At 43.4% G+C, this 17,500-nt stretch overlaps 1 protein-coding gene across 23 annotated transcripts in view; it reads right to left on the bottom strand.

The window, feature by feature from the left end:
- The window catches only part of LOC125025640 (ribosome-binding protein 1-like), a 74,718-nt gene that overhangs the window by 18,762 nt on the left and 38,456 nt on the right, over positions 1 to 17,500 (bottom strand). For 13 of the 23 annotated variants that reach the window (XM_047613708.1, XM_047613712.1, XM_047613716.1 and 10 more), the window contains 7 exons: positions 6,518 to 6,640; positions 5,973 to 6,068; positions 5,760 to 5,879; positions 5,407 to 5,580; positions 4,015 to 4,089; positions 2,596 to 2,712; positions 992 to 1,147 (listed from right to left, as the gene is read on the bottom strand). In XM_047613708.1, the coding sequence (XP_047469664.1) occupies positions 992 to 1,147; positions 2,596 to 2,712; positions 4,015 to 4,089; positions 5,407 to 5,580; positions 5,760 to 5,879; positions 5,973 to 6,068; positions 6,518 to 6,640 (861 nt within the window). The remainder of the gene's footprint in view (positions 1 to 991; positions 1,148 to 2,595; positions 2,713 to 4,014; positions 4,090 to 5,406; positions 5,581 to 5,759; positions 5,880 to 5,972; positions 6,069 to 6,517; positions 6,641 to 17,500) is intronic. The other 10 variants (XM_047613719.1, XM_047613724.1, XM_047613729.1 and 7 more) reach the window with 5 other exon arrangements.

Genomic DNA, 17,500 nt, shown 5'->3' with positions numbered 1-17,500 from the left:
TGCAGTTTGTTGTAATATTACATTGATAATGATGTGTGTTCTAAGATTTATTGCTAAAAGCAATTGTCCTTTGCCTCTGAAAGTCTTTTAGGATATTCCCAACTCCCTTGCTATTTGGCCAATATAACTTTCATCCTCTGTTCTAGGTTATCTGGGTCTTCTTAATGATGGAATGGAATTTGCCAGGCATAATGCTTCGATAGGCCTGATGGAAGCAAGATAAGAGGACAGATCATTCCTTCTAATTGCTTGCAACAGTGATTGAACCTTAAGATCATGGGGAAATAGAACCAAGAACAAGGCTAGTGTATTACTAGATGTTTAACAACCAAAAAAGTTCCCATCATAGAGAAAAAATCATGGGACATCACTTGCGTATTAAGTTGCGTTAGTCTATTCTTCTACTGACTGGAGATATAATTTCTATTTACATGATATGTACATGCATAACACATATTTCACGTGCAGTTACAGTAGTGTACAAAATCTTTTGAAGATAAACACTTGTTAAATTTCCTTAAGTTCCAATAAAACATTGTAAGGATTGGTTTGGTGTCTATACATCAATACGCCTGTTACTAGGTAAATTGATATTCTGCATTATGAATGATTCATACAATCACCAAAAAATATACTGGGTCAAATCAAAAAGCAAAGATTTACATGCAACTTGTAGAAAAAGTCATGCAAGCAAAGGACAGAAACAGTGAGAAATAGCAGAGCAAAGCTTATAGGCATTGACCTCACTGGGTGAGCCATACAATCCTGTACATCGACAAGATTCCTACATGCAGCCTGGTGTTGGCTTCTTACCTGCAAAACTTGCTTATAACTAATTCATCTATCTGGCAGGCATTTATCCTATTAACTATCACTTTATTCCCTCATTTATATATATACATCCAGAGACCTTGTCTTGCTGTACTGCAACCATCTAGGATTCTTAACCCTACATTGCTGTACACCGAGGTCTGATGGCCCTGTTACCTACCTTGACAGAGGCTAGTTCCGTCCTTAGCTCCTCGATGAGCTGTTCCTGTTGCCGGCTGGCATCCTGCCCAACACTGACTAGTGTTCGAAGCTTGTCGTTGTCTGCACGCAGCTCCAGCAAGCCCACATCAACATCACCGCTGCCCTGTACACAATACTGGGGTCGGTCCAAGTACGTGCCAACTTTTTTTTTTTTTTCCCTAAGGAATCAAACCTTGTGCAACCTATTTCCCATTAGTTTACCTCAGATATACAACTCCCTTCTTATGAGGTTGATCATGTAAAAAGCAGCTCTTTTCTTTAGTGTAATAGCAAATCATAATGTATAACTAGACATGAAGGTATGACGATGACTCGGATATTTAATACACACAATATCTACTGGAATTATTTACTCAGAGCATTAAATACTTAAACATGATTACTCAACCACCACTGCACATGGTTTCCTTACTACTTATTAGTCTTCAAATTCCTTTCAAATACAGTTTATTAGCAATGTTTCCTCCAACTTAAAGACATATGCTATTCCTATTGATACATGAAATTAGATTTAATATAATCCCATTGAGAATCATCACTGAACATACACACTATCTTGTAGCAGCAAAAATTACCAAGATAACTAAAAAGTTCCCATGAATATTCTGAATCATGTACATCATGAAAATGGAATAAAGTAATACTAGAATACACACATAGCACTGTCCCCATAATATATCTATAAATTCACTTCATAAACAGCAATTATTATCTCTTGTTTACAAACCCATCTATAATACATTGATAACAAATACTGCTTGTGCCTAAGTGATTACATGTGCCATGTCAACAAAATACATGCACTTCCATTTGTATGGTATCCTTGCCAATATTCAGATTCAACTATTCTCACATATTACAAAAGCTACACAGCAACTGGAAGACATGCAAATTTTAATTCAAGCAAAAACATAAACATTCACATGCAGCACTTTCAAAACAATAATCCAATTATATAGGAGAATAGAGGTTCAGATCTGAATTGCTATTTCATGAGCATTATCAATACTTAATCATGAGGGTAAATCAAATTTCCCTTAAAAGACCATGATTACCTTAGCATTGTAGTATAAATCATTGTATTTTTTTAAAAGCATTAGATTATATATAAAACTAATAAATTTCACTCTCACTCACTCACTCACTCACTCACTCACTCACTCACTCACTCACTCACTCACTCACTCACTCACTCACTCACTCACTCACTCACTCACTCACTCACTCACTCACTCACTCACTCACTCACTCACTCACTCACTCACTCACTCACTCACTCACTCACTCACTCACTCACTCACTCACTCACTCACTCACAGGAACCCAAGCAATAAAAAATAAAATAAAGAAACATACACCTAACACTTCAATTTCTATTAGTCATTTACGACATGGAAAAAATAAAAATAAAAATAAAAATAAAAGGATTCCATTGCTACAACATATCCATCAAGTTGCCAATACACCTGGATTTTATGCATGAACCCTGCACCATCAGCAATAACCAAACGACACTCCAAAACCTGCACTTAAAACCCTGTCTTCTCAGTGGGTTCAACTTACCTTGGTAGCGGTCTGTGTGAGCTGCTCCTGGGCCTTCATCAGCTCCTCCTGAAGAGCTGCCTTCTCCTTTTCTTCCTTCTGTAGCTGCTCCTGCAGTTCCTTCAATTGAGACTGCATCTGCATACAAGAGAAAAAAAAAACATTCAAGTCTTTCAAGGTACACCATGCTTTTCTGCAAATAAATTATATACACACATTTCTGAATATTGTGTTGCATCAGCCTAATAGCCTTGTAATATGAGTAATGTTCTTTCAGATCCTCTTATTTCACCACTTTTTAAATATGGATGGTAATAAATATTTAATACTGCATTATTCATTTACCTATCTTATATCAACCTGAATATATGGGATAAAATTTTTAAAATTCAACCAATCATTACAAGTTTCAATTATTTTGGTTCACTAGTTGTCTTGCCTTAATTTTTTGAAGTGCAAATTTTGGCAATTATGAGATACTTTATTTAGTCCTTTATTCATACGCTTTTTACTACCAAAATATTTGTTTTATACTTTCTATACAATGGTGCATATTTTATTATCAAAATATCTACCACATGTGAATATATAAATAAATGAAATGCATGTATAAATGTATAAAAAAAATAAATATTACATACACTAGTACATACATGCATACATGCATATATAGAAAAATACTTTCAAATTTGAAAAATCAATATTGTGTGCACAAATCTTCAGTGCATTCCATTAACTACAATGTCCAATCTATATTACTGCCTTTCTGAGGTCTTACCATCCACATTCAAAACTCAACAATTGAGGCATCAATCACGCAAGACCGTTTACAACCTAAAAATGAATGGTCAAAAATGGAAGATAAAGCACCAAAAGGCAGCAGCATGCATTTCACAACACTATAAATATAAAAAACTAAAATGTGCAGTTCTAAAACATTCTAAAACAGACATCAATGCTTTTGCTAACAGGAAAGGCCCAACAAGTAATGTATATTAAAAGTTGTCAAAATAATACATTTGTCTATCCACTGTTAAACAGAAAACCTTTCCACAATTTCTACATTTGAACCTTTCCTCAATATCATGAGCCATTTTTGTATAAAGTGCAAAAGAAGTTCTGAAGAAGCATCCTCAACAAAAAGAATATGGTGAGGTTTGCTGTGTGTATTACTACAAATTTTTTTTGTAATGTAATCATTCATGTAAAACCAAGTAAAAATATCAAGCTAATTGACAAGAATGAACCTTTGACAAAAACTGAAGTCCCATTTTTTTTCTACTTTTTAAATCTAGTATCATTTACAGCTTTCTTCTTTAAGGTGGGGGGGAGGGGGGGGGCAATAACCATTCATGCCTCTTGCAGCCATGAGCCAAAGTGCAAAAGCCATTCCAGCTACAAATAAGCCACTTGCACCCTTCCAATCTTTTCAAAAAGTACCTGAGTGACTACGAGGGGCAGAGACTTCTCTATGCAATTTAACGCAAACTCCACTCCACAAACCTCTGCTGCTGCCTAGAAAAAAGTGGACAATCTCATACACAGCCAACACACAAGCCAAGCCATGACTGAAGAGTAGTTTCAGGTCTTGTTTATGATTCCAAAAGTTTATTTCAATCCAGTCACACAAAAATATACATGTATATACAAAAGGCAATTTTGAAGATTCATAAAACAAGATAGAAGTAATAAAATAATTCACTGGTTACTAGAAAGAGCATCAGTAGAGTCATATCACTCGTCCATTTATTCAATTTCATCAAAATAGAATTTAAAGCCTAACTCACTCAATTAGAAAATGGCTATTCTACATTCCAAATAAAAATAAAGCTGTATACCAAAATTTTCAAGAAACCTTAAAGATGAATTTAATGACAAGGCTTTTGACATGAAGTTTATATTACCTAGCTAATTAGCATAATGCATGTCACTCTTGACGAATTCAGCTGAAAAGGCTAGAGAAATCTTTAGCAAATTAGTAAACCTAGTAAGTTCAGATAAATTTATGTATTCCAAATGTAATATCTTTATCAGCTTTTGTTATCTTTTTTTAATTTAATTTTCTTCACAGACTACACAAGAAAAGTAATACGCGATATATAATGTTGAGAAAATTTTCAAATTCCAAGCTTGCTAGAAAAAGATCCAAAGTCACTTGAGCTGCTTGCCTCAATTCACACAAGTGAATTCCATTGGATTACATAGAAGAAAAAAAAAAGTTTAACATCAAATCAACAAGGAAGTTCCCTCAAATGAAAATAAGAATAGTGATGCTGCATTTGCTAAATTGGATAGAATAGGATAGGGGGGGAAAAAAGTCATGTTTGCCTCAATTTACTAAATGATGCTGACAAAATTAGAGGAAGGTATCAGTAATGAACAATAGACATTTGCATGGTACAATTACTGCATCCTTCCATCAAAATGTAAGCAAGGCCTAATGTAGACTAGTAACCAAAACAAGTTTTCATCATCATCATGGTACAACTATAATTTTAAAAAAATTACAAATACATTCTTTTTGTAATATTCACAGTCCAGGTTCAGTTTGCATTGCAATAATGCCATTCCTGGTATCAATAACCAATAACTTGAAGAAAGAAATAATTTGACAATTTATATATACATTTAGTTACCAGTCAGGCTACCTATAACATTCAATGACCATTGAGACACTCAAGTTGAGTGTTGAAATTCATAACAAAAAGGTACAACTTCTTTGGATGAATGCAAGCAAAACGTGCGTGATTATGAACTTACCTTCCCTGTACTATCACATCCAAAAGCTTAGTCTAAAATCCTACAATTTCTCCTTAAACCACACGTACTCACCTCCTCTGCCTGCTTGACCTTGTCTAAGGTGCCTTCTAGCTGTTTCACCTGCAGCTGGAGGTTTGCTTTGTCAGCCGTTAGTTGACGCAAGTCTTGGTCTTTCTCTGACAACCTTTTATTCCAGGTCACTTCCTCTGACTCAACAGATGCCTCTAATGATTTGAGTAAATTCTCCTGAAACATTCACAAAAAATAAAAATTATAAATAAATAACAATAAAAACAATCAAATCAGCAGTTCCACTAAAATAAAGTTATTTAATTCTAGTTTGGGTTATCTACCTACTCAAATTTTAATACTATATCAGCAATCTTGAAAACAGTCATTCATACTATCATTTAACTATTACTTACAGTATCTGCAAGAACAGTCTGATAATGGACAACTTTCTCATTGACTGCTTGGACTTCTTGTTCGAGCTCACTAACTCTCTTGCTATCACTGGCAGATGACGATCTCTTAAGATCTTCAACCTGAAAACAAAATTTTAAGTAAATTAGTGAAAATAGTAACTTTAATGTATACTTGTACACTCAGCACCCTTGGATTCGAGTATTCTAACATACCTGAGACTTAAGCTGAGCATTTTCCTTGACAAGTTTCTCAACCTGAGACTTGAGTTCTGGGTCTTCAACCTTTACTTCAACTACCTTCTCTACAACCTGTAAAGGAGAAGGAATTAAATGGTTATTTTGCTCCATCATGATTATGTAAAGTATGAAGGACATTTTGCATGACTAAAAAAATTCCTTTCTCAAACACCTTAAAATTGTAAATCTCTTATTTAAGTCTCAAAAAGGTACAATAACAATGCATTCAACACATGATAGTTTTTGGCTACTGATCTGTGAAGATGCTTATGCTTCAAATTGCATATTGAAAGCTTGCCCTTATTAAAAAAAAGAAAAAAAAAAAAAAAAAATGAATACAAATAAAATGTTTAATCTGATTATTAATAAATACTTCCTACTACACGGATTGCAATGTAGCTGCAGCTTGGTGAATAAAACTTGAGCCAATAACCCTGATAACCTTGCTATGTTCATATCCAGGGAGTAAAAGAAAAAAATTGATGTACAAAGCTTATTGCTGTACAAGAGCATTCACTTACCTTTTCAACTTCAACAACCTTTTCTACAACTTTCTCCACAACCTCTGGCTGTGGTGTCTGAGACGACTGAGTAATTACTTGTAATGCCTTCGTCTCAAATTCACTTAGGAATGCACCTTGGTCCTAGAATAAGAGACAAATGAATGTAAGAATTTTTCCTCTAATATCTATATGATACCTATACCTGAGTATCAAAATTCCAACTGTATAATAAACAAAACCATGAAATGAATTTACTGGTGATGATAAAAATCAATAAATTCCGCATCCTAGACTAAAATTTTTAAATGAAGAGCAAATTTAGTCAAAGAATCCACTGTCAAAATTGCAAAATCTTAATTTGGTACTATAAAGACAAAACCACATGTATCTATCTAACTTGTCTGTTAACTAAAAAAATCATTCCATGCTAGACAAAATTCCTGCAGTGTGACAAAAATGCCCAATGGGAGCACTACAGTTCACAATAATTCTAAAGTTTAATTTGACAGGCCTTGAAGATGTCAAGACTATCAATCATTCCCAAAGTAATTACTTTATTAGCAACCTTTTACCACCTGAATCTTGCACAATCTTACACATTTCCCTATTGCATCTAATTCTTGGGATTATTCTTTTAAATTATAACAGTTAATAATGCTACTAGCTATAGCCTATGTCATTGGATCCCTTCCATCTGGTCAGTACAGAAGTAAACTCTTTTGCAACAAAGATGTGATATGAGCAATTAGTAACAGTAAACAGACATACCAACAATGTCAACTACACTCCTCTGTATAGGCTTTAAAAATTCCAACAGTACTAGGCTTCAGTATAGTACAAACAAGAAGTCACAATCAACCATATTGCACAACAACCAAATGTATTACTAATGGAAGATAAAACAGTAACTAACCAAATATTCATTTGATTTTCCTTGTGATGCAATTTAGTGAGCAGAAATGAGATAGCAATTTAATGAACCTCCCTCCTAATTAATAACAATTTTGACACCAAAGCATTTTGAAACTTTGCCAAGACCTTTCACACTAAGCCACCAACCATATTTCCAATCTACCTGCAAACTGAATAGTATACTATGGAAAAAGGTTCACTTCAATTGAACAAACAGTATAACTTTTGAAGAGTTCTATTTTTCAAGTCCATATACAATTTTATATATATATATATTATATACATATATATATTTATATATATATAATCAAGATATCCCTCTCCCTTCCCTGGCTGGTATTATGGTCTGTACTAGTAAGTTGCAAAATCTTTAAAAAAAAAAAGTGTAAACAGCTGCACAAATGCTGTAATAATATAAACAATTAACTTTCAAAATAATCTTTCAGTGAAACTATCCCTAATCCCCTGGAATAGAATGAATACTAATAATAAATACTTTCCATTCCCCATACAAAATTCTATTACATACATTACATCCCATGTCCTCATGCTTTCTCTTGGGGGGGAGAGGAGAAAAGAGGAAAGAGGAAAGAGAGGGGGGGGGGGGGGGGGGGAGGAGAAAAGAGGAAAGAGGAAAGAGAGGGGGGGGGGGGAGGGTGAGGAGAAAAGAGGAAAGAGGAAAGAGAGGGGAAGGGGGAGGGTGAGGAGAAAAGAGGAAAGAGGAAAGAGAGGGGAAGGGGGAGGGTGAGGAGAAAAGAGGAAAGAGGAAAGAGAGGGGTGGGGGGGAGGGTGAGGAGAAAAGAGGATAGAGGAAAGAGGGGGGGGGGGGGAGGGTGAGGAGAAAAGAGGAAAGAGGAAAGAGAGGGGGGGGGGAGGGTGAGGAGAAAAGAGGAAAGAGGAAAGAGAGGGGAAGGGGGAGGGTGAGGAGAAAAGAGGAAAGAGAGGGGGGGGGGGAGGGTGAGGAGAAAAGAGGAAAGAGGAAAGAGAGGGGGGGGGGGGAGGGTGAGGAGAAAAGAGGAAAGAGAGGGTGAGGAGAAAAGAGGAAAGAGGAAAGAGAGAGGAGGGGGGGAGTGAAAAAGAGGAAAGAGGAAAGAGAGAGGAGGGGGGGAGTGAAAAAGAGGAAAGAGGAAAGAGAGAGGAGGGGGGGAGTGAAAAAGAGGAAGAGAGAGAAAGAGGAGGGGGGGAGTGAAAAAGAGGAAGAGAGAGAGAGGAGGGGGGGAGTGAAAAAGAGGAAGAGAGAGAGAGGAGGGGGGGAGTGAAAAAGAGGAAGAGAGAGAGAGGAGGGGGGGAGTGAAAAAGAGGAAGAGAGAGAGAGGAGGGGGGGAGTGAAAAAGAGGAAAGAGAGAGAGGAGGGGGGGAGTGAAAAAGAGGAAGAGAGAGAGAGAGGAGGGGGGGAGTGAAAAAGAGGAAGAGAGAGAGAGGAGGGGGGGAGTGAAAAAGAGGAAGAGAGAGAGAGGAGGGGGGGAGTGAAAAAGAGGAAGAGAGAGAGAGGAGGGGGGGAGTGAAAAAGAGGAAGAGAGAGAGAGGAGGGGGGGAGTGAAAAAGAGGAAGAGAGAGAGAGGAGGGGGGGGAGTGAAAAAGAGGAAGAGAGAGAGAGGAGGGGGGGAGTGAAAAAGAGGAAGAGAGAGAGAGGAGGGGGGGGAGTGAAAAAGAGGAAGAGAGAGAGAGGAGGGGGGGAGTGAAAAAGAGGAAGAGAGAGAGAGGAGGGGGGGAGTGAAAAAGAGGAAGAGAGAGAGAGGAGGGGGGGAGTGAAAAAGAGGAAGAGAGAGAGAGGAGGGGGGGAGTGAAAAAGAGGAAGAGAGAGAGAGGAGGGGGGGAGTGAAAAAGAGGAAGAGAGAGAGAGGAGGGGGGGAGTGAAAAAGAGGAAGAGAGAGAGAGGAGGGGGGGAGTGAAAAAGAGGAAGAGAGAGAGAGGAGGGGGGGAGTGAAAAAGAGGAAGAGAGAGAGAGGAGGGGGGGAGGGAAAAAGAGGAAGAGAGAGAGAGGAGGGGGGGAGGGAAAAAGAGGAAGAGAGAGAGAGGAGGGGGGGAGGGAAAAAGAGGAAGAGAGAGAGAGGAGGGGGGGAGGGAAAAAGAGGAAGAGAGAGAGAGGAGGGGGGGAGGGAAAAAGAGGAAGAGAGAGAGAGGAGGGGGGGAGGGAAAAAGAGGAAGAGAGAGAGAGGAGGGGGGGGAGGGAAAAAGAGGAAGAGAGAGAGAGGAGGGGGGGAGGGAAAAAGAGGAAGAGAGAGAGAGGAGGGGGGGAGGGAAAAAAGAGGAAGAGAGAGAGAGGAGGGGGGGAGGGAAAAAGAGGAAGAGAGAGAGAGGAGGGGGGGAGGGAAAAAGAGGAAGAGAGAGAGAGGAGGGGGGGAGGGAAAAAGAGGAAGAGAGAGAGAGGAGGGGGGGAGGGAAAAAGAGGAAGAGAGAGAGAGAGGAGGGGGGGAGGGAAAAAGAGGAAGAGAGAGAGAGGAGGGGGGGAGTGAAAAAGAGGAAGAGAGAGAGAGGAGGGGGGGAGGGAAAAAGAGGAAGAGAGAGAGAGGAGGGGGGGAGGGAAAAAGAGGAAGAGAGAGAGAGGGGGGGGGGAGGGAAAAAGAGAGAGAGGAGGGGGGGAGGGAAAAAGAGAAGAGAGGAGGGGGGGGGGAGGGTGAGGAGGAAAGAGGAGGGGGGGAGTGGAAAAAGAGGAAAGAGGAAAGAGGAAAGAGAGGGGTGGGGGGGAGGGTGAGGAGAAAAGAGGAAAGAGGAAGAGAGATGAGAGGAGGGGGGGAGGAAAAAAAAAATATAAATGATTCAAGACAATACCAGAAAAAGTAAAAAATCTTGCCATCAAGCTTCCTCTAAAATCACTTGCTTCAGCAGATCCACCCTCATGATGATAAATAGAAAAGGACTAGGCATATAAATGGCTTCTTGATCCAAGTGGAAATTCTTAGTTCATTTCCCATTTCTCCACTTTAACACTTAAACCTATACTGCACACACACTAAGACTATGGAGTCAATAAAATCAGATCTAAAGTGGTTCCCATTATGTACCTTTTTTTCATAAAGCTTTTGGCACACAGTTGGCTCTTTTATGATACTGTGTGTGCAAATGACTTTTGGTGTGCCATCCTGATCACAGGCCCCATCTGCTGCAACTGCTGAGGGACCACTCTCAGAGTCTACCTTTAGCTCTGTACTTGTCTGAGCATTTTCTGGTACAGATGAAGTCCCAGCCTTGGCTCCTGAGGACTTCTTTCCACGGTTTTTTCTTAGCCATTTTCAGTTGAGATGTGATGTGGTTTTCCTTTAAACCTTATTTTTATGGCATAAAAACTTTGGAATGTCTTGCACTACAGCACTTATTACCACCATTAAACAATAAACCTTTGGTAATATTCCCCTTTGACGCTGAAGAGTTCCCCTTCCGGCCACAGACACAGGGCGTCCAAACTGAGCGCAGACGCAGTGCTTCCTCTCCTCTGACTGGAGGATCAATACTTGGATCAATACAGTCCCGGCTGGCCTGCACCAGAACTCCTCATCACCTTTATGTCCTACTTACAGAAGGACCATACTTGGACATTTTCCCCTTTGAATGCCAACAAAATTAAGCCTTACATATTTTCAACATATATAGCTAGGTGGCACCTCTCTGACATTCAATGTCCCATGTAAACCTAATATAACTAGGGTGCATATATCAAAATATATTATATATATATTTCTGTTAGTGAAAAACTTGACATTACTAATACTTTAACTCTGTAATTATTTTCAAGTTTATAATGCCAAAGATTCTCCAACAAAGCCATTTAATATTCAGGGTTGTGCCACTGCAGTAGTCCTGTTGTGAACCTAGCCTGTCCCAGTGCTACGCATCAGCAGTTGTGAACTTCTGCTTTTGGTTTTCATTTATTCCTACAAGTTTGAGTTGGTAATTCCATATCAAATTCCTACTACTTTAAAGCTGACAATTTCTTGTTTATCACATGGTCTTTTCATTTTGTTAATATACAATATAATATATACCATCATCTTGTTGGTGGGAGAGTAAAAAACTAAAAATGGATACAGAAAAACAACTTCATATCAAAATAATTTGAATAAAAAAAATATAAAAGTAACTAGCCATGGAAGATAACACCTACATTCTCTTTAAGTCTACCTTCTGCTACGTTGTGGTGGTTGTGGTGTGGTTGTGGTGTGTGGTGTTGTGTGGTGTGTTGTGGTGTGTGGTGGTGTGGTGTGGTGTGGTGTGTGGTGGTGTGTGTTGGTGTGGTGGTGTGGTGTGGTGTGTGTGTGTGGTGGTGTGTGTGGTGTGGTGGTGGTGTGGTGTGTGTGTGGTGGTGTGTGTTGGTGTGTGGTGGTGTGGTGTTGTGGTGTGGTGTGTGGTGTGTGGTGTGGTGTGGTTGTGGTGTGTGGTGGTGTGGTGTGGTGTGTTGGTGGTGTGGTGTGTGGTGGTGTGGTGGTGTGTGTGGTGTGTTGGTGGTGTGTGTAGTGTGTGGTGTGTTGTGGTTGTGTGGTGGTTGGTGTGGTGTAGTGTGTGGTTGGTGTGGTGTAGTGTGTGGTGGTGTGTGTGTAGTGTGTGGTGGTTGTGGTGTAGTGTGTGGTGGTGTGGTGTGGTGTGTGGTTGGTGTGGTGTGGTGTGGTGTGGTGTGTTGTTGGTGTGTGGTGGTGTTGTGGTGTAGTGTTGGTGGTGTGTGTGTGTGTGGTGTGTTGTGGTGGTGTGGTGTAGTGTGTGGTGGTGTGGTTGTAAGTGTGTGTGGTGGTGGTGTGTGGTATAGTGTGTGGTGGTGTGTGTGTTGTGGTGGTGTGGTGTGTGTGGTGTGGTGTTGTGGTTGGTGTGTGTTGTAGTGTTGGTGGTGTGGTGTAGTGTGTGGTGGTTGTGGTGGTAGTGTGTGGTGGTGTGGTGTGGTGTGGGTGGTGTGTGTTTGTGGTGTGTTGTGTGGTGGTGTGGTGTGTTGTGTGGTGGTTGTGGTGTGTTGTGTTGGTGGTGTGGTGTAGTGTGTGGTGGTGTGGTGTTGTGTGTGTGGTGGTGTGGTTGTAGTGTGTGGTGGTGTGGTGTAGTGTGTGGTGGTGTGGTGTAGTGTTGTGGTGGTGGTGGTTGTGGTGTTGTGGTTGGTGTGTGGTGTAGTGTGTGTGTGTGGTGTGGTGTGTGGTGGTGTGGTGTGTGGTGTGGGTGGTGTGGTGTAGTGTGTGTGTGGTGTGGTGTGGTGTTGTGTGTGGTGTGTGTTGTGTGTGGTGGTGTGGTGTATAGTGTGTGGTGGTTGTGTGTGTGGTTGTGTGTGTGGTGTGGTTTAGTGTGTGTTGGTGTGGTGTGGTGTGGTGTTGTGGTGTGGTGTGTGTGGTTGTGTGGTGGTAGTGGTGTAGTGTGTTGGTGGTGTGGTTAGTGTGTGGTGGTTGTGGTGTAGTGTGGTGTGTGGTTGGTGGTGTGGTGTTGTGTGTGGTGGTGTGGTGTAGTGTGTGGTGGTGTGGTGTAGTGTGTTGGTGGTGTGGTGTGTCGGTGGTGTGGTGTGGTTGTAGGTGTGTGGTGGTGGTGTGGTGTAGTGTGTTGTGGTGTGGTGTAGTGTGTGGTGGTGTGTGGTGTAGTGTTGTGGTGGTGTGGTGTTAGTGTGTGGTGGTGTGGTGTGTTGTGTGGTGGTGTGGTGTGTGTTGTGTGTGGTGGTGTGTGGTGTGTTGTGTGGTGGTGTGGTGTTGTGTGTGGGGTGTGGTGTTAGTGTGTGGTGTGTGGTGTAGTGTGTGGTGGTGTGGTGTAGTGTGTGTGGTGTGGTGAGTGTGTGGTGGTGTGGTGTGGTGTGTGGTGGTTGGTGTAGTGTGGTGTGTGGTGTGGTGTGTGGTGGTGTGTGGTTGTGGTGTGGTGTGGTGTAGTGGTGTGGTGGTGTGGTGGTTGTTGGTGTGTGGTGGTGTGGTAGTGTGTGGTGGTGTGTGTGTGTGTGGTGGTGTGGTGTAGTGTGTGGTGGTGTGTATGTGTGTGGTGGTGTGTGTGTGGTGTGGTGTGTGGTGTTGGTGTGGTTGTGGTGTGTGGTGGTGTGGATGTAGTGTGTGGTGGTGTGGTGTAGTGTGTGGTGGTGTGGTGTCTTGTGTGTGGTTGTGGTGTAGTGTGTAGGTGGTGTGGTGTGTTGTTGTGGTGGTGTGGTGTGGTTGTGTGTGGTGTTGTGGTGTGTTGTGTGGTGGTGTGGTGTAGTGTGGTGGTGGTGTGGTGTCAGTGTGTGGTGGTGTGGTGTAGTGTGTGGTGGTGTGGTTGTTGTGGTGGTGTGGTGTGGTGTGGTGTGGTGTGTGTGGTGTGGTGTAGTGTGTGGTGGTGTGGTGTAGTGTTGGTGGTGTGGTGTAGTGTGTGGTGTGTGTGTAGTGTGTGGTGGTGTGGTGTGTTGTGTGGTGGTGTGGTGTGTTGTGTGGTGGTGTGGTGTGTTGTGTGGTGGTTGTGGTGGTGTGGTGTGTGGTGGTGTGGTGTAGTGTGTGGTGGTGTGGTGTGGTTGTGTGGTGGTTGTGTGGTGGTGTTGTGGTGTGGTGGTGTGGTGTTGTGGTGGTGTTGGTGTGGTGTGTGTGGGTGTGGTGGTGTGGTGTAGTGTGTGGTGTGTGGTGTAGTGTTGTGGTGGTGTGGTGTAGTGTGTGGTGGTGTGGTGTTGTGTGTGGTGTGGTGGTGTGTGTGGTGTGTTGTGTGTGGTGGTGTGTTGTTGTGTGGTGGTGTGGTGTGTTGTGTGGTGGTGTGGTGTAGTGTTGTGTTGGTGTGGTGTAGTGTGTGGTGGTGTGGTGTGTTGTAGTGTGTGGTGGTGTGTTTGTGGTGTGTTGGTGGTGTGGTGTGGTGTGTGGTCGGTGTGGTGTGTTGTGTTGGTGGTGTGGTGGTGTAGTGTGTGGGTGGTGTGGTGTAGTGTGTGTTGGTGTGTGGTGTGGTTGTGGTGGTGTGGTTGTTAGTGTGTGGTGGTTGTGGTGGTGTGTGTTGGTGTGGTGTAGTGTGTGGTGGTGTAGTGTGGTGTGTGGTGTGTGGTGTGTTGGTGTGTGGTGGTGTGGTGTTGGGGTGGTGTGGTGTGGTGTGTGGTGGTGGTGGTGTGGGGTGGTGTGGTGTGTGGTGGTGTGGTGGTGTGGTGGTGTGGTGTGGTGTGGGATGGTGTGGTGGTGTGGGGTTGGTGTGGTGTGTGGTGGTGTGGTAGTGTGTGGTGGTTGGTGTGGTGTGTGTTGTGTGGTGTGGTGTGGGGTGGTGTGTGGTGTGGTGGTGTGGTGTGTGGTGGTTGTGGTGGTGTGTGGTGTGTGGTGGTGTGGTGTGTGTTGTAGGGGGCCAGAAGATGAGAGAGAGAGAGAGGAGAGAGAGAGAGGGGGGGGGGGGGGAGGAAAAAGAGGAAGAGAGAGAGAGGAGGGGGGGAGGGAAAAAGAGGAAGAGAGAGAGAGGAGGGGGGGAGGGAAAAAGAGGAAGAGAGAGAGAGAGAGGAGAGGAGGGGGGGGAGTGAAAAAGAGGAAGAGAGAGAGAGGAGGGGGGGGAGGGAAAAAGAGGAAGAGAGAGAGAGGAGGGGGGGAGAGGAAAAAAGAGGAAGAGAGAGAGAGGAGGGGGGGAGGGAAAAAGAGGAAGAGAGAGAGAGGAGGGGGGGGGGAGGGAAAAAGAGGAAGAGAGAGAGAGGTGGGGGGATGGGAAAAAAGAGGAAGAGAGAGAGAGGAGGGTGGGGAGGGGAAAAAGAGGAAGAGAGAGAGAGGAGGGGGGGAGGGAAAAAGAGGAAGAGAGAGAGAGGAGGGGGGGAGGGAAAAAGAGGAAGAGAGAGAGAGAGGAGGGGGGGAGGGAAAAAGAGGAAGAGAGAGAGAGGAGGGGGGGAGTGAAAAAGAGGAAGAGAGAGAGAGGAGGGGGGGAGGGAAAAAGAGGAAGAGAGAGAGAGAGGAGGGGGGGAGGGAAAAAGAGGAAGAGAGAGAGAGAGGAGGGGGGGAGGGAAAAAGAGAGAGAGGAGGGGGGGGGAGGGAAAAAGAGAGAGAGGAGGGGGGGGGGAGGGAAAAAGAGAGAGAGGAGGGGGGGGGGAGGGAAAAAGAGAGAGAGGAGGGGGGGGGGAGGGAAAAAGAGAGAGAGGAGGGGGGGGGAGGGAAAAAGAGAGAGAGGAGGGGGGGGGAGGGAAAAAGAGAGAGAGGGGGGGGGGGAGGGAAAAAGAGAGAGAGGAGGGGGGGGGAGGGAAAAAGAGAGAGAGGAGGGGGGGAGGGAAAAAGAGAGAGAGAGGAGGGGGGGAGGGAAAAAGAGAGAGAGAGAGGAGGGGGGGAGGGAAAAAGAGAGAGAGAGAGGAGGGGGGGAGGGAAAAAGAGAGAGAGAGAGGAGGGGGGGAGGGAAAAAGAGAGAGAGAGAGGAGGGGGGGAGGGAAAAAGAGAGAGAGAGAGGAGGGGGGGAGGGAAAAAGAGAGAGAGAGGAGGGGGGGAGGGAAAAAGAGAGAGAGAGAGGAGGGGGGGAGGGAAAAAGAGAGAGAGAGGAGGGGGGGAGGGAAAAGAGAGAGAGAGGAGGGGGGGAGGGAAAAAGAGAGAGAGAGGAGGGGGGGAGGGAAAAAGAGAGAGAGAGGAGGGGGGGAGGGAAAAAGAGAGAGAGAGGAGGGGGGGAGGGAAAAAGAGAGAGAGAGGAGGGGGGGAGGGAAAAAGAGAGAGAGAGGAGGGGGGGAGGGAAAAAGAGAGAGAGAGGAGGGGGGGAGGGAAAAAGAGAGAGAGAGGAGGGGGGGAGGGAAAAAGAGAGAGAGAGGAGGGGGGGAGGGAAAAAGAGAGAGAGAGGAGGGGGGGAGGGAAAAAGAGAGAGAGAGGAGGGGGGGAGGGAAAAAGAGAGAGAGAGAGGAGGGGGGGAGGGAAAAAGAGAGAGAGGAGAGGGGGGGAGGGAAAAAGAGAGAGAGGAGGGGGGGAGGGAAAAAGAGAGAGAGGAGGGGGGGAGGGAAAAAGAGAGAGAGGAGGGGGGGAGGGAAAAAGAGAGAGAGGAGGGGGGGAGGGAAAAAGAGAGAGAGGAGGGGGGGAGGGAAAAAGAGAGAGAGGAGGGGGGGAGGGAAAAAGAGAGGGGGGAGTTGGAAAGAGGGAGGGAGGAGACCGGGAGGGAGGAATGGATGAGGCACTAGAAAGAATAGAAAACATGAAATGGAGGAGGAAAAAATATAAATGATTCAAGACAATACCAGAAAAAGTAAAAATCTTGCCATCAAGCTTCCCTCTAAAATCACTTGCTTCAGCAGATCCACCCTCATGATGATAAATAGAAAAGGACTAGGCATATAAATGGCTTCTTGATCCAAGTGGAAAATTCTTAGTTCATTTCCCATTTCTCCACTTTAACACTTAAACCTATACTGCACACACACTAAGACTATGGAGTCAATAAAATCAGATCTAAAGTGGTTCCCATTATGTACCTTTTTTTCATAAAGCTTTTGGCACACAGTTGGCTCTTTTATGATACTGTGTGTGCAAATGACTTTTGGTGTGCCATCCTGATCACAGGCCCCATCTGCTGCAACTGCTGAGGGACCACTCTCAGAGTCTACCTTTAGCTCTGTACTTGTCTGAGCATTTTCTGGTACAGATGAAGTCCCAGCCTTGGCTCCTGAGGACTTCTTTCCACGGTTCTTCTTCTTAGCCATTTTCAGTTGAGATGTGATGTGGTTTTCCTTTAAACCTTATTTTTATGGCATAAAAACTTTGGAATGTCTTGCACTACAGCACTTATTACCACCATTAAACAATAAACCTTTGGTAATATTCCCCTTTTGAAGCTGACAGAGTTCCCCCTTCCTGCACCAAACACCGGGCAGTCCCAACTGAGGCCGACGCAGTGCTTCCTCTCCTCTGACTGGAGGATCAATACTTGGATCAATACAGTCCCCGGCTGGCCCTGCACCAGAACTCCTCATCACCTTTATGTCCTACTTACAGAAGGACCATACTTGGACATTTTCCCCTTTGAATGCCAACAAAATTAAGCCTTACATATTTTCAACATATATAGCTAGGTGGCACCTCTCTGACATTCAATGTCCCCATGTAAACATAATATAACTAGGGTGCATATATCAAAATATATATATATATATTTCTGTTAGTGAAAAACTTGACATTACTAATACTTTAACTCTGTAATTATTTTCAAGTTTATAATGCCAAAGATTCTCCAACAAAGCCATTTAATATTCAGGGTTGTGCCACT

The sequence above is a fragment of the Penaeus chinensis genome, chromosome 5, assembly GCF_019202785.1.
Source record: "Penaeus chinensis breed Huanghai No. 1 chromosome 5, ASM1920278v2, whole genome shotgun sequence".
NCBI lineage: Eukaryota > Metazoa > Arthropoda > Malacostraca > Decapoda > Penaeidae > Penaeus > Penaeus chinensis.
Note: the sequence above shows the minus strand (reverse complement) of the source record. Positions and strands in the feature narration are given on the sequence as shown.